General features: G+C 42.4%; 1 protein-coding gene across 3 annotated transcripts in view; it reads left to right on the top strand.

The window, feature by feature from the left end:
* The window catches only part of ASCC1 (activating signal cointegrator 1 complex subunit 1), a 101,182-nt gene that overhangs the window by 59,065 nt on the left and 20,389 nt on the right, over positions 1-21,728 (top strand). For all 3 annotated transcript variants that reach the window (XM_047703231.1, XM_047703230.1, XM_047703229.1), the window contains exons 8-9: positions 11,262-11,386; positions 17,595-17,680. In XM_047703231.1, the coding sequence (XP_047559187.1) occupies positions 11,262-11,386; positions 17,595-17,680 (211 nt within the window). The remainder of the gene's footprint in view (positions 1-11,261; positions 11,387-17,594; positions 17,681-21,728) is intronic.

The following is a 21,728-nucleotide window of genomic DNA, read 5'->3' as shown; positions in this document are numbered from 1 at the left end:
ATTTTTCCTACAGGAATTTTTCTAGTGGAATTAATCAGATCTATGGACAGATCTATGTGGGAGATATCCATTCCAGTATTGCATGTAGCAGTATATGCAGGAAACATTCTAGAGAAGCATCACGATGGGGCGCTTGAGTGATTCAGTGGGTTGGGCCTCTGCCTTTGGCTCAGGTCATGATCTCAGGGACCTAGGATCGAGTCCTGTATTAGGTTCTCTGCTCAGCAGGGACCCTGCTTCCTCCTCTCTCTCTCTGCCTACCTCTCTGCCTACTTGTGATGTCTGTCTTTCAAATAAATAAATTAAATCTTAAAAAAAAAAATCACGATGAGAGGAGTGGGAAATAAACTATGATCTATAGAATAGAGAATACTGGGGATCAGCTGGGAATGATGTCTGGACAAATGGGAAGTATTCACTGTAGAGTATTATTTGATGAAAACAATTTGTAGATACACATTTACTTTTCTCTTGAATGTGGGAAAAGAGAGCAAAAGAGAAATAAATCATTTAATGTCAGTACATAAAACTCTTATCAGTGGTTCTTTCCAGATAGCAAGTGATTTTTTTTTTTTTTAGCTTATCTGATTTTTTTTTTTCAGTAATGTTGGAATAATAGCCAAGTGTTACATTTGCTCAGGTTTACTTGGTCAGGTCAGGGTCAGTAGTAATTCGCATGTGTGGGAAGTGGTAGCATTACAATTGACCTTGCTCTGACTGTGAAGCCTGTGCTCTTGCTGGGGCCAAAGAGAGATTAAGGATAACTGGAGACAGACCACTCTTGAGAAGTTTGCTGAAAAGTTGAGAGAAGTGTACGTGTATGTCTGCACTTAGAGTTAAATTCCACATCAGTGCAGCCTGGCGTATCTCTTTCAGATCTTTCAGTTTGCCATCTTCCTTTCACACCCAAGCTGCTGCTGCTGCTGCTTCCTTTTTTTTTTTTAAGATTTTATTTTTTTATTTTTTTTAAAGATTTTTTATTTATTTATTTGACAGAGAGATCACAAGCAGGCAGAGAGGCAGGCAGAGAGAGAGGAGGAAGCAGGCTCCCTGCTGAGCAGAGAGCCCGATGCGGGGCTCGATCCCAGGACTCTGAGATCATGACCTGAGCCGAAGGCAGCGGCTTAACCCACTGAGCCACCCAGGCGCCCCAAGATTTTATTTTTAAATAATTTTAACACCCAACGTAGGGCTCGAACTCACAACTCCCGAGATCAAGAGTTGCACTCTGTACCAACTGAGCCCACTAGGCGCCCCCCAAAGCTGCTGCTTTTTGCATTGTTTTCTTTTGCAAAATTTTAGGCTTCCATGGGTAAAGTGAAAGTCAACTGGCTCCCTTTCCCCTGCACTGCCCCTCTCTGTGTTCCTCCCCAGTAGATGGTAAGCAGAACAAATGCTGAGAGTCATTGTCTGCTATGCATATGATATGCATATGCATAGGACCCACATGGGTTAACAGTCCATTCTTCTTATGACACGTAACCTAGAAGTTACTTTTATGTCAGTTTGTGTAGATCTCATCAAGTACAGCTACATTTGTCCTTCTAAGTCATAGCCTGTATGCTGTAGGACTTACTTGCTTAAAAATCTCCCACCGGAAATACAAATCAAAACTGCAATGAGATATCACTTTACACTTGTCAGAATGGCTAAAATCAACAACACAAGAAACGGCAGGTGTTGGCAAGCATGTGGAGAAAAGGGAATCTTCTTGCACTGTTGGTGGGAATGCAAACTGGTGCAGCCACTCTGGAAAACAGTATGGAGGTTCCTCAAAAAGGTAAAAATAGAACTACCTTATGATCTAGTAATTGCACTATTTCCCCAAAGAATACAAAGGTATATTTCCTAAAGAATGCAAAAATACTAATTCAAAGGGGTACATGCACCCTGTTGTTTGTAGCAGCATTACCAACAACAGCCAAATTCTGGAAACAGCCCAGGTATCCGCTGACTGATGATGAATGGATAAAGAAGTTGTGTGTGGGGGGAAAGTGGGTGAGGGGATTAATGAGTGCACTTGTGATGAGCACCAGGTGTCATATGGAAATATTGAATCACTGTATTTACACTGTACAGTGTAAATACAGTACAGTACAGTGTAAATACAGTTACACTGTACAGTGTAAACACTGTATTTACACTGTACAGTACACTAATACAGTGTAAATACAGTGTAAAGTAACTGGAATTTTTTTTTTAAGATTTTATTTATTTATTTGATAGAGATCACAAGTAGGCAGAGAGGCAGGCAGAGAGAGAGAGGAAGGGAAGCAGGCTCCTCGCTGAGCAGAGAGCTCGATATGGGGCTCGATCCCAGGACCCTGGGATCATGACCTGAGCCGAAAGCAGAGGCTTTAACCCACTGAGCCACCCAGGCGCCCCAAGTAACTGGAATTTAAATAAAAACTTAAAAAAGGCGTGAGAAAAAAAATCTCCCATCCTTTCATATCATTTTATGAATTAATTCATAGTCCCTAGTCTGGCATTCAAGGTCTTCCAGTATGAGATAATCTTCCAGTAAGACCAGCTTAATATTTCAACTTGATCTTCCACTACCTTGCACTTGGCCCAAGCCCAGGCCAACTTCACCACTTACTGATGATTCTTTGTGTCTTTGTTAATATTGTTTCTTGTGACTAAAACTTCTCTTCTGTTACTTCTCATCTTTTTGTGTTCACATGCTGTCTTTCCTTAGTGCTTTTCTTTTTTTTTTTTTTTAAGATTTTATTTATTCATTAGACACAGAGAGAGAGATCACAAGTAGGCAGAGAGGCAGACGGCGGGGGGGGGGGGGGCGGGGGGAGCAGGCCCCCTGCTGAGCAGAGAACTGGATGCGGGCCTCAATCCCAGGAGCCTGAGATTATGACTTTAGCAGAAGGCAGAGGCTTAACCCACTGAGCCACCCAGGTGCCCATCTTTTTCCTTTTCTTAAGTAGACTATAAGATTCTTCATGGCAGAATCTTATGGCATGCTCTTATTCAGCATTGTATATCCAGCGCCTTTTATAATTCAGGTTCATAGATGTTTAGTGAATGCTTGCTATGTACTTAATTCACTCATTCTGTACATACACAAAATGAATTGGGTACGGTTAGCTTTCTGTCCTAAACCCATCCTCCTAATAGCCTGTTCTGGTCCCAACCCAGCTATGCTCTCCTCCATGTTTATATTACCGGAAGCACCTTGTATCGTTGTGTCATTCCCAAAGTCATCCTTTTTAGTTACCTTAATAGATTGCAAGCTCCGTAATAAACAGGGACTATGTTTGCTTAGTTCTTTATTTTCGTAGTGACTAGCACAATGCCTGTATACGGTAAGCAGTCAGAAAATATTACTAGTATGGAACTGAATTAAGATGGAAAAAAAAATCCTAAACAGAAGCCTGAAATTTGCACTTTCTAGGGAGTCAGTGATCTTTCTGCAGCACAAATCCATATCTGGAAAGATGGCTGTGGGTTGCTTGAGCTTTGGAGCACTTACAGGCCTTTTAAGAGCTTAGATTTAAGGCATGAATAACTGGCTTCTGTTTCCAAACTCCAAGCACTATCTAAATAATAAAGCTGCTTTAGAATAATTTATAATTTTTCTCATAGCAACCCTACCTTATTTTTAAATCACTTATAAGGAAACAAAGGCGTAGAGGAGTTCTGTGACTCATAAATAGTCAAACAGGAAAGGATCAATGAAGTAAGAATTGAAAGATGGTACTTTTCGAAATATATGGACATGTTGTTAAATGTAGTATCTGTGACATCAACCTGCCATTTAGGGACTTTACCCCAGTACCCTTAAGTTCTTTTAATAGAACCCCAAAATATTTGTCGTCTATGAATCATGCGTGCGTGCAACAACTGTTTATTGAGAACTGATTATGTGTCAGGCATTAATTGAGGTGCCAAGATAAAGCAGTGAGTAAGATAAAAAGCCAACCTTTGAGGAATGCACGGAGAATCGTTAACACAGAACTGACTCGGATTCTGGTCTCATTGCCCTGACTTTGAGCAGCTCATCCTGTTTGTGTTTCATTTCCTCTTGTGTAAAATGAGAGGTTAGTCTAGAACTTTCTAAAGGACTTTAGTTTCTTCAAAGTCTTAAGTCTGTGAATTGAACAGAAGTCTTAATTTTCCTGAAAGAGCTGGAAAATGGTTTCTTTATTTAGTTTATTTAATTTCCTTTGTCTAATATTTCTTGTTCCTGTTTCAATCTAGTTGAACTCCCTACTCACTTCCTTTTTTTTAATGGGGGAGAGAGAAAAAAGAGGCATCGTTCTGCTGTGATTTATGTGGGTTTTTTTTTCAAGATTTTAAAAATTTATTTATCTGAGAGAGAGAGAGCATGCGCATGAGTCGGGGGGAGGAGCAGAGGGGGAGGGAGAAGTAGACTCTGCCCTAAGCCTGATGCAGGGCTTGATCCCACAACGCCAAGTTCACTTCCTAAGCCAAAATCAAAAGTTGGGTGCTCGACTGACTGAGCCTTTCAGGTGCCCCTCTGCTGTGATTTGTAATTGAGGTGGATTTTGCAGTGCTTATGTTCAGACTTAGGTTGTAATGCTTAGAAGTGTTTCAAAACTTTGTGGTTCTGTTATGGTGTTAATCAGAAACTTCAGCACCAATATAATGTAGGTCTTTGCTTGGAGGTCCATGTGCACAATTAATTAAATCCATTAGCTATAAAATCAGAGTGATGTGCTGCATGAATATATTTCATTTTCCCCATAGGAAAGTAAGGACAAAGCTGTTTCCATGAGTCATCGCTTTTTCTGTCCTTACTGATATTTTATTGGTTAGCCTTTCTCATTGCTCCTGTAAAAGGTATCTAAGATGATATTGAAAAAAAAAATACTCCATGATATAGAAAAATATTCGGGGTACATTAAGTGAAATAAGTTTAGAAAAATGTTTTTGTCTTTTTAAAATTGATGTATATCTGTAGAAAAAGAATTAAGAATTAGGGGCGCCTGGGTGGCTCAGTGGGTTAAAGCCTCTGCTTTCGGCTCAGGTCATGATCCCAGGGTCCTGGGATCGAGCCCCGCATCCGGCTCTCTACTCAGCAGGGAGCCTGCTTCTTCCTCTCTCTCTGCCTGCCTCTCTGCCTACTTGTGATCTCTGTCTGTCAAATAAATAAATAAAATCTTTAAAAAAAAAATTATATAACAAAAGCTTCAGTGTTTCTGTGTGCTTGGACAGGTTATGATCTCCTTTTTCTGCTTCTCTTCATTTTCCAGTTTTTATATAATGAACATTTTTTTTTAAAGATTTTCTTTATTCGACAGAGAGATACAGCGAGAGAGGGAACACAAGCAGGGGGAGTGGGAGAGGGAGAGGGAGAAGGAGGCTTCCCACAGAGTAGGGAGCCCGATGCAGGGCTTGATCCCAGGACCCTGGGATCATAACCTGAACTAAAGGCAGATGCTTAACCACTGAGCCACCCAGGCACCCCTATAATGAACATGTATTATTTTGTAATCAGAGAAGAAATTGAGACCCCGATGTCAGGAAGCACACCTCTCTTCAGTGGCTTTCCACACCTTTGGTTTTGTCTGTTGTCTCTTGCTTCTTACTGGCCCTCCTTGGTTTCCTGCAGCCTACCCAGTAAGATTCCAACCTGCCCTGGCCCCAGGAGCCCCCACAGTCTGGCTTTGTTCAGCCTGCCTTTCCATTTCATCTCTGCCCTTCCCTTTCTACAGATGTCTCATGAATCCTTGGATGTGTTGTTCTCTTTGATATTCAGTCTTTCAGATGTTGAGGACAAAAATTCTTCTAGAATCACCTTTCACTCATGTCACCAGTATATCAGAAAAGCTTCCACTTCTCACCATCTCCCCCTGCCATCCCAGCCAACTGGTTGTTGTGAAGGCCTCCTGGTGGCCCTTCTCCTTCATCCTTGCCTCCGCTACTGTCCTTTGAACGGCATCCAGAGGTTTCTTTTTTTTTTTTTTTTTCAGAGGTTTCTTTTTAAAATGTCAGCCGGGTCATGTCATTCTTCTGCTGAAAACACTCCCAAAGCTCCCACCTTACTCTGTGAAAACTAGTCTTTACAGGGGCCTACAAGCCCTATGTAAGCCCCATGGGATGTGACCCTCCCCACCTCTCCGTCCTCAGCTCCTCTCCCCGCAGCTGCACTCCATACGCTGGCTTTTAACTCTTCCTCAGTCATACCTCACACATGCTGCCTCGTAGGTCTGCCTTTGCTGTTCCTTTTCTGTGCAGTGCTGATCCCTTGAGTCTCTGCTCACATATCAGTATGTCAGGGAGGCCTTCCTCAACCACTCTGTATAAAATGGCACATGTACGCCCAGTGGTATTCTCATCCCTCTTTCCTGCTCTATTTTCTTCATGGCATGTAACACCACCTGACGTTGTGTGTGTGTGTGTGTGTGTGTATGTGTTTGTGTCTGCTGTCCATCTGTCTCTTTCCACTAGCACGTAAGCTGCTGAGGGCAGGGGCTTGTTCACCTCTGTATTCCCATCACCCGGAACACATCAGCCCTTCCTGTCCCCTTCGAGATCTTATTCTGTAGTTCCCTCTACTGTCTAAGTTTCGTCTTCCTTCTCTATTGGATAATTTCTTGTCATCAGTAAGCATTTTCAGTTCTTTCTCCTCATCGAAAACAAACACAAACAACCTGTCCTCAGCTCTGTACGTTCTGATTATCAAGACATTGGTTTCTATGCTTCCTTTCAAGTTTCTGGAAAGAGTTGATGTGTGCTTACCCCCTCCCCCTCCCTCTCTGGTTTCTGCCTTGGTCCTCTGTACCAAGGCTTCCATCTTGGTGTGCTGGCATGACTGCTTCTGGGGAGGTTTCCAGGATGCTCTGACTGTGAGAAGTAAATAGGCCTTGTTTTGTTCCTTTTCTTAGCTTACTTTTCTGTGGTATTGTACTGTGCTGATTTTATTTTCCTCCTGTAATTCTCCTTTCAGCCTTTTTGAGGTCCTCTTCTGAAGTCTTTTCCCATTCCTCCTGACCGGTGATTTTTGCTTGTTCCTTCTCTGCCCCTGCCATTAGGAGTGTCCCTTAAGGCTCTGTCTTTAGCTCTCTCTGTGGCTTACTGTGAATCCTTCCCAGCATGACTGTGTCTATCCCATGCTTTTTTTTTTTTTTTTAAAGATTTTATTTATGTATTTGACACAGAGAAACACAGCGAGAGAAGGAACACAAGCAGGGGGAGTGGGAAAGGGAGAAGCAGGCATTGTGCCCATTGAGCAGGGAGCCCAATGCGGGGTTCAATCCCAGGATCCTGGGATCATGACCTGAGCTGAAGGCAGATGCTTAATGATTGACCCACCCAGGTGCCCCTATCCCATGCTTTTAACTACTGCTTTTGCACTCCTGACTCCCAAATCTCTTTTTTAAAAAAGATTTTATTAATTTGGATGGCAGAGGGCAGAGATTGTATTGAGGGAGGGGCAGAAGGAGAGAGAGAATCTCAAGCAGACTCTGTGCTGAGCATAGCCTAACACGGGGCTCAGTCTCATGACCCTGTGATCATGACCTGAACTGAAATCAAGAGGACGCTTACCCAAATCTATCTTTTGTCCAGATTTTTCTCTTGTGTTTCAGGCCTGTATTTCCATCCCTCTCCTGGACCTGTCCTACTTGATTTCCCATGTCCCATATTCAAAAGCATACACCGTATGCTTGGAACGACATAGCCTAACAGTAGCAATTGCTTCTCCACAGCCGCCCACCTTGGTCAGTGGCCCACCTGGTCATGAAAGGCACTCTCGTGAGTCACCTCAGCTGCTCTCTGTGTTTAAATGTCGCCATGTCTGAGGGCACCAGCTTCTCTCTCACACGGCTCCCGTGAAGCCGTAATCTGGTCTCAGTTCTCATTGCCCCTGCCACAGTTTAGATGTCCCTCCTTCCCCCCTTTATAGCACAGTCCTTAAAGCATGTACTCTGAAAGCCAGACAGCATGGGTTCTGATTTTGGATGTGCCACGGATCACTTATGTGACTTTGGTCCGTGCCTCAGTTCCGTCATTGGTAAAATAGGGATAACAAGTCATGGTGAGGATGAAATGTGTTAACAGATATCGAGTGTTGAAAATAATGGCCAACACTGTTCTGGCTGACCTCTGTATCCCTGGGCTGTTCTTCTAAAGTGTTTTGACTTGTGCTTACTTCGGCAGCATATATACTAAAGTGTTTTCGATTCTGCTGCAACGTCAGCTTTCAGAAATGGACATCTGACCACATCATTCTCTTTTTAAGATCTCTGTGGCTTCTGATGGTCTGACCACCACTTCTGTCCAGCTCGTCTCCATTCTCCCTTTCCCCTCACACACTGCTACAGCTATATTCACTAATCAGCAGTTTTCCAAAGAAGATGTGATCGTGCATGCCTTGGTGTCTTTGTACATGCTATTTCTTCTGCTCGAAGTGTCCTTCCTTACCAGTTTTATCTGTGAATCTTCAGCAATCCTTCAAGACCGTGTTTATTTTTTACATTCACTTTAAAAAAAAAAAAAAGTATTTATTTGAGAGAGAGAGTGTGTGTGTGCGAGTTGGGGGAATGGCAGAGGGCGAGAACCTCAGGCAGACTCCCCCACCAAGCACGTAGCACGACTTAGGCCTCGAACTCACAACCCATGAGATCATGACCTGAGCTGAAACCACGAGTTGGATGCCCAGCTGACTGAATCACCCAGGCACTCCTCACTTGTCACTTTTTAACTAGTCACATCCATCAATTAAGCAGTCATAGCCAGCAGTTACTAAAACCCAAGTATAATGGTTTTCTGGAAGATAGAAGAAAATATAACATGTTCTTCAGGGGCATGCAGTCTAGTAGGGGAACAGGACAGAGAAATGTGCAGCAGCAAGGGACTGTCCCTGAGAATGCTAAGTGGATCGGCATTCCAGAGAAGGACAGAATCACCGCTCACAGATACAGGGGAGTGCAGGGTGTTAGGGTGGTTAGAAAGGCTTCATGGAAGAGTTGCGGTTTGAGGATGGTAAGATCTGCACAGGTGGAGGGAGGGGGTAGATCCTGTGGCTCAGGGAACAGAAGGCACAGAGGTAGCAGTTGTCAAGCTGAGTGGAAAAAGCCTGATGAGAAGACATGTGCGTTGAGTGCCAAGTTCATAAGCCACGAAAAGTCACGGGGGTCTTGAGAGCCCAGAGCATCTTGAGGGATGAATGTGTTCTCATGTTCTACCCTGTGCCAGGCCACACTGGAGCCTGATGCAAAGGGAGAACTCAACAACAACCGATCTCATTTTCATTCAAAATTTTGATATTCTGTTCATCATGGGGTTTTTTTGGCATTAATTTTGATTTTTTTAAAATATTGCATTAAAACATGATTTATTTTGGTTACTGCATTTTTTGGCACTCCCTTAAATTTTGTGCCCGAGGTCATTTCCTCATTTACTTCATTCAGCCCTAGTCCCTGCCCTGTGTTCTGGTTCTGAAGTTTGGTGGAGGGGACATGGGTATTTACTTTATTGTTATTATTATTAATTATGGTTTATTCATTTTGTACATGTTCTTTGATTAGTAGACAGTATTTCGTAAAAAGCAATTAAGGTAAATTAGAATTTTAAGAAGATTAATTTGGAACTTTGGAGCCTGAAAACCATGAAAGGGAAAATAATAATTTGTGCTTCCAACTCAATTTCTGGAGGACAGTAACTTCTTCTTGCTGCAGTGCATGCAGTGCAAGCAAAAGGAGTTGTTTTGCTCACATCTAAATGGGGGAAGGATCACTGGAGGGTCGGGGTATTAGAGGCTTTTGTCCACTTGGAGACAGACATTAAGCAACTGAGTTGCTGTAGCCAGAATGTTCTGCCCAAGGCAAGTTCCCACAAATGGGCCACAAGGGCTAGACTTGGCCCACATCTCACATAAAGCAAACCTGTCTCACCCTGCTCAAGGAGCAGCTGCTCTCTGGTCACTGTGCTTACACTGTGGGCCATCACACAGGGGCCATGGCCCAAGAAGCAGTGGAAAATTCATGAACTCTCTAAACTTCTCAGGGCTACTTGTATCCAGGAAAGAGGTGATGTTTGACATAAAGAGTATTACTAGTACATCTAAAAACGTGAAGTCTTTTGTTCATTAGCGCACTCGTGACTCATGGAAGATGATTTGGCACCAGGAAGTCAATGAGCATCGGCACAAATCTCAGAGAAGTCTGAGGGGAAGGTGGAAGGGGGCAAGCTGCCCCCAAGAGTGCCACCAGGCACACTGCCCTGTCATTTGATGGGGACCGTCCAATTATCCCGCATGAGCTGCTTCAGTCTCATGGTAGACATTTTGGCATGATCTGGAGAAGCCACAGGCTGCATTTTACCATCAGAAGAGTGGGTGGTCAGAGAAGATGGCTCCTTCCTGAGGCCCCAGACCATGATCTGCTTGACTCATCCCTGCTGGGTTGCTGACCCCTCTTGTTGGCACAGCCAGCAAAGTTGTTCTTCAGAACTGAAGGAGAAATCAAAGAGTTTCCCAGACAATCAAAAGCTGATGGAGTTCATCACCACCACAATGGCCATACAAGAAATGGTAAAGGGAATTCTTCAGGCTCTTGAACAAAACACCTGAACAGGATGAAAACTTCTGTGCAAGAACTGCTTCTGGGAGAAGTTCTAGAGTGAATGACTGTCGTCAAGCCAGAACTCAGCCACTGCAGAACCCTTACTGCTTAGAGCTACCTGGAGTCCATGGGGAGGAATCTCGCAGCCTGTGGATTTGCCTATCGTTGTCTTCATCGGTACTCCACTTCAGCCTCTGTGAAACACTGGGGTAGTGTCCAAGGATCTTCTCAGGCTCCTTCCCAGGGAGCAAATGTCTTAGAATCATACCAAACCTCCTTTGAGCCTGGCAGAAACATATCGACCACATGGTAGCTCTAGGTTCTCTGACTGGATGAAGCAATAAGGCATTTCCTTTGAGGCAACTCTGTTGAGCCTGGCTTCTCGAGCCCTGGCGTGAGATATTCTAAGCTTCCGTGTTCCTTCAAAACTCCTGTTCAAAACACTTTCACTCCTGTGAAAACCTGGCCCTCTCCATGTACAGTTGATCCCTCCCTTCCCACTACCCACGATGGATTTCAGTGACTGGTTTCCATGACCGTCTGCTCCACAAGGCTGTGAACCCCGGGGAGGTGGTGGGAACTGTAGCCTTTCCTCTCCCTCCCCTCGTGCAGGGTCTTTACAGTGATTGACCCAGAATATATACTCCATAAACAGTGAATCAGTAATCAGGGGTTCAGAGTGTACTGAGATTTTTATACTTCTTCCTTCAATTTCTTCAGGCTGCAAGAATTAGTCGATCGAGTGCTGGAACGCTTTCAGGCATCTGGACTAATAGTTAAAGAGTGGAATAGTGTGAAACTCCACGCGACGGTGATGAACACTCTATTCAGGAAGGACCCCAATGGTAAGTCCCATATAGAACTGTAGCATAGTTTATGATCAGCAAGGCCTTGTGACATTTCTGGGGTTCAAACAAGACTGGCTACCCAAGACTCTCTGGTAATCTTCTTCCTTTGAATCTCTAACTTGTTTTGATGAGCCCAGTGGAAGTGGACAGGGAATGTATCTAGCGTGGGACCGTGACATTCCAGATCCTTGATTTCTGTTGCACATATGGTTGGCAGATTTAGCGAAAAGAAATACAAGAGGCCCAGGTAAATTTTAGGTAAAGAGTGAAAAATTATTTTAGTATAAGTGTGTCCCCTGCAATACTTGGTGTCTTCTTGGAAAAAAGAAAGAAGGAGAGAAGATTAGGTTAGTCCAGTGGTTCTCAACTACAGACAACTCTGACCTGTGCCCCCCTCCCCCCACCCCAGGACATTTGGTTGTCACACTTAGGGTATGTTGCTACTCCTGGTATCTAGTGGGAAGAGGCTGGGAATGCTGCTTATTAACTCTCTACAATGGACAGGCCAGCCTACCTTAACAAAGAAGTATCTAGAAATGTCAATATCACCAAGGTTGAGAAACCTGGTGTTAAGAGTAATAATGTTTCCTCTCATGGAATCTGAGCCTTATGTAAGAATGCCTTGCTTTAACCCTTCATTTGGGGGGACGCCTGAGTGGCTCAGTTGGTTAAGCAGCTGCCTTCGGCTCAGGTCATGATCCCAGCGTCATGGGATCGAGTCCCGCATCGGGCTCCTTGCTCGGCGGGGAGCCTGCTTCTCCCTCTGCCTCTGCCTGCCATTCTGTCTGCCTGTGCTCGCTCTCTCTCACTCTCTCTCTGACAAATAAATAAAAAAATCTTTAAAAAAAAAACAAAAACCCTTCATTTGGGATGGTTACCTACATTTCAAAAAGGATTCTTCTTTTTTTTCCCATTGCCTTCCCCGCCCTACCCCCAAGTGAAAGCTTTTCCAGCACAGTCAGCATCATCTGATCAGGAGCCACATATTCAAATTACATGCAGCTTCTCCTTCTAAAACTTACTTGAAATATTCCAGCACCAAAAATCTCATGTTCAAGTTTTATTTCCTTTGTTTAGGACCTGACCTTGGTTTTAGGAAGTTTAGGTTGGAAGAGGACTCCATCAGGACTTGAACCCATAAACTCTTTGTAGATTTATACTTTAGGACAGGTTGTGTGTCCCTTTTGTCAAAGTACAGTTGACCCTTAAACAACAGTTTGCACTGTGCCGGTCCACTTATACAAGGAATTCTTTCAGTAACTACAGCATAGTACTATAAACGTATTTTCTGTTCCTTACAATTTTTTTTTAAAGACTTAATTTATTTATTTGACAGACAGAGATCATAAGTAGGCAGAGAGGCAGGCAGAGAGAGAGGAAGGGAAGCAGGCCCCCTACTAAGCAGAGAGCCCGATGGGTGTGGGGCTTGATCCCAGGACCTGAGCCAAAGGCAGAGGCTTGAACCCACTGAGCCACCCAGGCGCCCCTGTTCCTTCCAATTTTCTTTTTTCTTGGGACACCTGGATGGCTTTCAGTTAAACATCTGCCTTTGGCTCAGGTCATGATTCCTGAGTCCCAGGATCGAGCCCCACAATGAGCTCTCCACTCAGCGGGGAGTCTGACCTCCCCCTTCTTGTGCTCTCTCTCACTCTCACTCTCTTAAATAAATAAAGTCAGGCAAAAAATATTTTCTTTTTTCTTGTTTACTTTATTGTAAAGATGCAGTATATAATACATATAATATACAAAATATGTATTAATTGGCTGGTTGTATCATCAATAAGGGTTTTGGCCAACAGTAGTTTGGTTTTAGGGAGTCAAAAGTTACACATGAACTTCACCTGCATGAGGGTTGGTGCCCCTAATCCCCATTGTTCAAGGGTCAGCTGTACATCTTTTTCTTTCTCTCAGACATGTGCCAAAGATCCCAACTGGAAGTCACGTGCCATTGTAGGACTAAGAGATATGTAGTTGTCCACATTTTAGTTATAGTGTTAATGTTTTGTGATGTTAGATTATATTTTATTTAAGATTTTTCTAAATAAATCACTATTTTACCTTCAGGAGCACTGAGATCAAAATTGGTTCAAATGACTCAGTCAAAGCATATAGACTGTTGTTTGGGTACTTAATAGAATCCAAAACTCTATACTTGTTCTGATGCAATACTTTTTTTTTTTTTTTTTGCATTTGGGTAGTAGTATTGTGGAAGAATATCTGGAATTTCGGAAAATATATTTTCTGGAATATTTCACATTTATATATGCATATATGTATGTATGTATATATATTTATGTATGCTTGTATATCCATATACATTTATAGGTATCTTGTCCACTGGGGACATTTAAAGGAGTCTGTGGTATTTATTTTGTTCTGGGTGGTCAGTTTTAAGTTTGGAAGCATAGTCAGATCCTCTGAGATGATGTACTTTTTAACATCTCTATCTAAAGACATAGTTCTAGAACTCTAGGATATACTCTCAATTCTTTGGTTCAGAAGACATATCGTATCCAGTATCATCCAGTAGAACTCCCTGTGATGATAGAAATATTCTCTACCTGTGATGTCCAGTATGGTAGCCACTATCCACATGTAGTTACTGAGCACTTAGAGGTTGCTACGAGGCTGAGAAAGTGAACTTTTGCTACGAGGCTGAGAAAGTGAACTTTTCATTTTAATTAATGTAAATTATTTAAATTTAAATAATCACATGTGGCTAGAGGCTACTAATTTGGACAGTGCAGGTGTAGACAGTATTTTATTAGACATTTAATGCTATCAGCAATACATTCTGAAAATGCCCTAGTCCTTAAATCTTGCTTTAGAACTCTTACCATACTCCTTTATTAACCACATTTTGACATAGAAGAGTTGAATTATAAAGGAATCTGTATCTACTAAATTGTGTGGATCCAGATTTATATTCAGTTAGCACTAGAGCTCCATGTAAGAAAACATTCTAGTTCACAGTCTAGATATCTTTTCCTACTAGAGATAGTTTGAATATAACACCTTTATTGAGATATAATTCACATACTGTATGATTCACTCATTTGAAATACATAATTCAAGGGCGCCTGGGTGGCTCGGTCGGTTAAGCATCCAACTCTTGATTTTGGCTCAGGTCATGATCTAAGGGTTGTGAGATTGAGCCCCCCCATGGGGCCCTGCACTGGGCATGGAGGCTACCTGAGATTCTCTCTCCCCCTACACCCCCTACCCCCCAAAACCCATTTCAATCTTCAGATATCATTACTGTTTTTTTTTCTTTTTCTTTTTTTTTTAAGTAGGCTCCAACACGGGGCTTGAACTCAGGACCCTGAGATCAAGACCTGAGCCGAGATCAAGGATTGGACACTTAACTGACCAAGCCACCCAGGTGCTCCTCATTACCGCTTTGTAATTGATATTTGCTTAGTATGAATTTAAAGTTTCACATCACTTCTTGGGGCACCGGCATGTGGGTGGTGCAGTCAGTTGAGCATCCGACTCTTGGTTTCTGTTCAGCTCCTGATCTCAGGGTCATGAGATCGAGCTCCACTTTGGACTCTGTGCTCAGTGTGGAGTCTGCTTGGGATTCTCTCTCCCTCTCCCTCTGCCCTGCCCCAGGGGCACATGCGTGTGCATGTTCTCTCTGTCTCTCTAAATTAAATAAATATTTCTTTAAAGTTTCACATCTCCTCTTAACAGGGGACCGGTTTTTAATTTGGGAAATATACATGGTTTGGGGATCTTTGATTAAGAGAGTACTTTTTCATTAGAAGTTACCAAAGTGTAATTCCGGTGGACTAGTTAACATATGTTATGCTCATGGAGTTACGGACCTGGACATATTTTACCAATTCTGACTTGGTAGTCTCCATATCTATATATAATAAAAGAGCATATTCCGGAATTGGAAGTACAGATATTTCTGAGGGTCTCTTGGTGGGCAGGAAAGGGGTTGGTGTTTTAGAAAATATTCTGAGGGTTAAATAATTCTTTTTTTTTTTTTTTTAAGATTTTATTTATTTATTTGACAGAGAGAAATCACAAGTAGGCAGAGAGGCAGGCAGAGAGAGAGGAGGAAGCAGGCTCCCTGCTGAGCAGAAAGCCCGATGTGGGGCTCGAACCCAGGACCTGGGATCATGACCTGAGCCGAAGGCAGCGGCTTAACCCACTGAGCCACCCAGGCGCCCGGGTTAAGTAATTCTTAAGGACACTTTGAATTTTCTATATCTTAGGTTCTTCTCTGGTTGAATTTTTACTTGAAAAGGACATAGAATATGGTGTTTCACTCTTTCTTACCTGCCATCCCTCTCCTTTGAAATCCTTTTTCCTGCTATACTTTACGGATGTCTTTTGGGATTAGCAAGCTAAATTAACACAAGGTTATAGATTTGCTGCATTTCTGTGTAGAATGTTTGTAAAGACACCTTTGATTGTAACTGAAAGGGGCTCTCTCATTTTGGGGGAGTCCTTAAACCGGCCCACTTAATGTTGGTTGCAACCCAAATTAATGTTGCCAGCATTTTTGACTACCAAATGTGTGAATTTTTAAATATATTTACATATTTAAAAATGCATATAGCTTATACAAAATCTTGGGTTTTTATTTTATTTATTTATTTATTTATTTATTTTTTTAAAGATTTTATTTATTTATTTGACAGAGAGATCACAAGCAGGCAGAGAGGCAGGCAGAGAGAGGAGGAAGCAGGCTCCCTGCTGAGCAGAGAGCCCGATGCGGGGCTCGATCCCAGGACTCTGAGATCATGACCTGAGCCGAAGGCAGCGGCTTAACCCACTGAGCCACCCAGGCGCCCCAAATCTTGGGTTTTTAGACCGCAGGGAACCTTTGGAGATCACCTAGTCTTAACCTGGAACTGCGTAAGTGAACTGAAGTCCATGGAGGAGACATAATTTACCTAATAATATGGCTCATTTTACATGCACAAACATACCCCACACATCTTCTTTATCCATTCATCTATCGATGGACACTTAGGTTGCTTCCATATCTTGGCTATTGTAAATACTGTTGCAATAAACATAGGGGTACATATATCTTTTGGAATTAGTGTTTCCATTTTCTTTGAAAACAGAAGTGGAATTACAGGATTATGTGGTATTTCTATTTTACTTTTCTTTAAGGAACCTCCATACTGTTGCTCCAGTTTGTGTTCCCACCAACAGGGCATGAGGGTTCCTTTTTCTCTGTGTCCTTGCCAACACTTGTTATTTCTTGTCTTTCTGATGAATGGGTAAAGAAGATGTGTGTGGTGGTGTGTGTACATGTGTATACATACACAATGGACTACAACTCAGCTATAAAAAAGAATGAACTTTGCCGCTCGTGACAACATGGATGGACTAAGAGCATATTATGCAGAGTGAAATAAATCAGACAGAGAAAGACAAATACCAAATGATTGTATGTATATGTAGAATCTATACATTTTTTTAAAGTGTATTTGTTTATTATTAGAGAGAGAGAGTGCATAGAGGGAAAGGAGGAGGAGAAGCAGACTCCCTGCTGGGCAGAGAGCCTGACCTGGAGCTTGATCCCAGGACCCTGAGGTCATGACCTGAACCAAAGGCTTAACTGACTGAGCCACCCAGGCACCCCTTTGCCTCCATGTAGAATCTAAAAAAACAAACAAACAGAAGCACATTCATAAATATAGAGAACAAACTCGTGGTTGCCAGAGGGGACGTGGGGATGGGGTTGGCAAAATAGGTAAAGGGAATTAAGAGGTACAAATTTCCAGTTATAAAATAAGTAAGTTACAGAGCTGTAAAGTACAGCATAGGGGATACAGCCAGTAATATTGTAATAACATTGCATGACAGATGGTGAGTGACAAATGGTGGCTACAGTGAGTGATGTATAGAATTGTCAAATCACTATGTTGTACACCTGAAATTAATATAACATTGTATGTCCACTATACTTTAAAAAAAAGAATATGGTTAATTACATAGGTAACATACCTTGAATACTTGGACAGTGTTGAATAAATAAATGTGTACTGAATTAATGACCTCACTGAGACTGGACGGACGCCAGGCCTCTTGACTCAGACTAATGTTTTCCCTCTTATTATGCCACAATCCCGGTAGTACATGAGGATTTTGCTTGTTGTACCTATAGAAACCCAAAAGAAAACAAATGTAAATAACCCAAGCATCTCTTCTAACATTATCTTTGAAATATTTACAGCTGAAGGCAGGTACAATCTCTATACAGCTGATGGCAAATACATCTTCAAGGAAAGAGAATCATTTGATGGGCGAAACATTTTAAAGGTCAGTATATAACAGGGTGAATTGGAAATCCTTTGGCATGTGTCCTAAGATAAGAGCAGAAAACAAGTCGTTCTCCTTTTAACAATAAAATATATTTTTCTCATTCTTCTCATGAGGATCATTGATTCAAAGGTTTGGCAAAACCTTGTGTGTGTGTGTGTGTGTGTGTGTGTGTGTGTGTGTGTGTGTGTGTGTGTGTTAATGTCCTAAAGGAAATAAAATCTTTATTTTCCTAAAGGAAAATAAATCTTTTTGAATCTGCTGAGGCTGTGATGTCTCTTAGAACCCTGACTACTTGAACTCATAGGAATACATTGATTTTAACCTAGGGAGTTTTACTCTATATTTTACCTCTGTAGGACTAGGTCTGCATTTTTTTTAAGTTAAAAAGAATTATTTATTTTGTTCTAGTAGACTTTTCACCTATAGTCCCTCTCTAAAGTTCTTTTGTAATCTGTTTTCATTCAGGAATAGTCCATGTTCTGAAAAGTAGGTGGTCTCTGACTGTTGAGGCTTTGCTTCTTGAGTGTTAAATTAACCTATGAAATTTCCATAAAAAGGGTTCTTCAGGGTGGCATTTATCTTTCTCCTACAGACCACATTCTGTAACAACCACAATTTATGCCGTCTCTGTCAGGTTAGCATGTCATTGTGCCTCTGGGCAAACGGAAACAGAAGTTGATACAACGGAGAGGTTTTGGATGCTTCATTTCACTTGTTCTGTAATGATTTAGGTCATACATTTTCAAGGCCATACATTTTTGGGAACTGGGAGGAGAGTGTGTGTATATAACTTCAGAATAATCTTTAGCTTTATTTTTTTTTTAAAATATTTTTTTATTTATTTTTTTGACAGACAGAGATCACAAATAGGCAGAGAGAGAAGAAGGGAAGCAGGCTCCCTGGCGAGCAGAGAGCCCGATGCGGGGCTCGATCCCAGGACCCTGGGATCATGACCTGAGCCGAAGGCAGAGGCTTTAACCCACTGAGCCACCCAGGCGCCCTAATCTTTAGCTTTAAAAATGCTTTTTCTTTTTCCTTCCCCCCTCATCCTCTATTGCCTTATCCGGGTACTGGGCACTTTTCTTGCCAAATGCCTAGTGTGACCCCATTACCTTTAATTGATGACATCACTTCAGCAGCTGCAGAGTTCTTACTGCAGAGCCTGACATGGCAGTGACCAGATTCCCTCTTAGGCAGGCATTCAGGCTCCTACCCGGCAGAGCTATGTCAATTTCTTCTTTTCCTTGATACCTTTCCTCTTTTTTGAGTGGTTTTCTTGTTGTCAGAGTAACTGTGGTAGCTTTGGTTTGAGTGGCAAGCTGCTAATTACTTCAGCTGTAGTTTACTTATTTTCCCAGTCCCCAGCTTCAGTGTGATATGATTCTTTTTCCTCCGCCATCTCATTTCCTGGGGCTTTTCCAATAATAGCGTTAATCATTTTGCTTTTTTGTTGTTGTTGTTAGTTTGATTAAGAAAGAAAGTAGACCGAACAGGGAAAGAAATCTGTAGGAATGACTCAAGCCAACTTGATTCTTTTGGAATTAGGATTACAGCTCCAGAGGTGTGCGGATGAAAGTCAAGTGCTGGGTGCTGTGCCCTCTGGAAGAGGGAGGTGATGGCAGAGAGCATGTGCCGTGGCTGGAGAGCCAGTCTTCCAATTTAAAGATGCTTTGCCTCTAAGTCTTCCTCACCACCCCAGTGGTGACATGGATGTAGCTCCCTCTAGTGTTAACAAGGGCTTGCTATGTTGGTCGTACCCTTACTGGTTCATGTCTCCTAGGAGTTTTAAGAGCTGGGCTCAGCCAGGGACTTGAGACCATTTAATCCACAAGATCCAATGTGGTTAAAGCAACTTGCCAAAGGTCACAGCTAGTTAGTAGCCAAGTCTGAATTAACAGAAAGATTCAAATCACAGGGTTAGAATTGTTTCTGCTGCCTCCCATAAAAATGCTCAGTGTTTAGGTAGAGATCCTTAGGTATTTGAAGTTGGGTATACCTCTTTGAAGTGTGATGAAATCTGATTAGAAATCATTCCATAAATGTTGGGGCAGTGGTGTGTGCCAGTTAGCCTAAAATCGTGGCTAATTAAGAATTAGACTTTGAATTGAATGCAGTACTAACACATCAACAGAAATACTTATGAGGGTGTACCATCTGCCGGCCCGTGTGCCCTGCAGATAAAAGCAGCCATTATGATGCAGTCCCTGCCTTCTGGGGGCTTCCTGTCTTTGAGGCATACAGACGGTTAATAGGCAATTACAGTACAGAACGATAGGCGTGAATTATGAGTATGGAGAAGTACCTTTGAACACAGATAGTTAGAATAAAGTGTCCTTTGATTCAGTGTCCAATATTTTACTTTTTAGTCATTAGCTGCAGAAAATGTAATCTTTCACCTATATTCAGTCAAGGGAATTCACTTTGAGAATAAAGGTAAAACGTGGCCTCCCACCATTACCTATGCCCAAACGCACAAGAGGTAATAATTGTGTCTGCGAAGTAACTATAGTAGCCCACTTTTTGGAATTACCATGAATGAACATGCCTCTCTCAGAACATGAGAACCCACAGGCCCAGAAACCCTTGGGGAGAAAAAGATTCATAAAAACCAATGAATTATATATGGTTCTATGCCAGATAAGATTATTATGTTGAGAAGGAAAAAACATCAATTTCACTAACAAGATAGGAACTGACTTGGAGAAAACTGAAAGGTTAACTGGCTGGCTGTTCAGGGGCCCGAGCATATGTGTGTAGCATATTAACAGCTGCATAGGTCAAGGATCAGGAATGCTGGTGATGAGAAGCAGCCTTGGAAAAAAATCAACTTCATCTACTATTCAAAGAGAAACGAAACGAGAAAGCAAGTCATTGCTCATTGCCGTAAGAATTTAATAAGTAACGGCCAATTGCTGTTCTGCTCCATGAAGAGAATTGGTCCTTTTGGCTTGGTGTAATATTATGTGTTCTGGGTGCCTTAATAAGAAAGAGAAAAAGTCTTTAATGACTTTGAGAGGTAGAAGCCACATTTTTCTTTTGTATGGCCCTTTCGAGAGTTGTTACCGCAGTAATAAACCAGCATTGGGTTATTCCTCGCTAAAATAAGAATGTTCTTACCTTAAGAAGGACTTTGGAAGAACTGACAACTAAAGAACCACTGTACTGTGTTTTTTGAAACAGAAAAGGAACCTATTTAGTTACAGTGGGTTGTGAGGGAAGCCTGGCAGCTCTGAAAGAATGTACAAGGGAAGAAGACCTAGGCCAATCGCAGAGGGTAGTCACTGCTCAGAGAGTTTCTGTTTCTGATCTAAGAGATAAGAACAAAGATGTTGTTTGTTCATCCCTGAGGCAGTTGTAAACTTGTGATTGGAGAAACCACGCTGACCTAGAGACATACTGCCAGAGATAACTGCCCCCTTGCAAGCAGACCGCCAGTGACTGCCAGCTTCGCAGAGAGAAGTGGTGTTAGTGGCAGTCTGTTTGGGGGGCCTCTGAGCTGGCGTTAAGCCGTAGAATCACTCTGCCAGAACTCTGCTGCAGCACTTGGAACGGGTACGGTATTACCTGTTCGAAAGCATGGCGTCTAACTGCAGAGTGAAGAGGAGATATCCGAGCCCGAGCTGGTGCTCACCAGAGGAGGTGGTGTTGTGCAAACAAAGGCACAGGTGATGTATTTGGGAAGGAATAGAAAGAAAGTGCTCTCTCTCGGTCCAGAATCAAAGGCCACCATGAAAGTGCCATTTCTTGAGCACCTGGGTGGCTCAGGGGGTTAAGCCACTGCCTTTGGCTCAAGTCATGATCTCAGGGTTCTGGGATCGAGGCCTGCTCTCTGCTCAGTAGGAAGCATGCTTCTCCCTTTCTCTCTGCCTGCCTCTCTGCCTACTTGTGATCTCTCTCTCTGTCAAATAAATAAATACAGTCTTAGGAAGAAAGTGCCATTTCTTTAGACACCTAAAAATTCTGGAAAATACAAACTAAGTAAAAAGGAGGTGGATTGTGCCTTTTCCACTTTATATACAAGAATCGTTAAATTTAGAGAAGGAGG

This window comes from Lutra lutra, chromosome 14 (assembly GCF_902655055.1).
Source record: "Lutra lutra chromosome 14, mLutLut1.2, whole genome shotgun sequence".
Lineage (NCBI taxonomy): Eukaryota > Metazoa > Chordata > Mammalia > Carnivora > Mustelidae > Lutra > Lutra lutra.
This window is presented reverse-complemented; position numbering and strand designations above follow the sequence as displayed.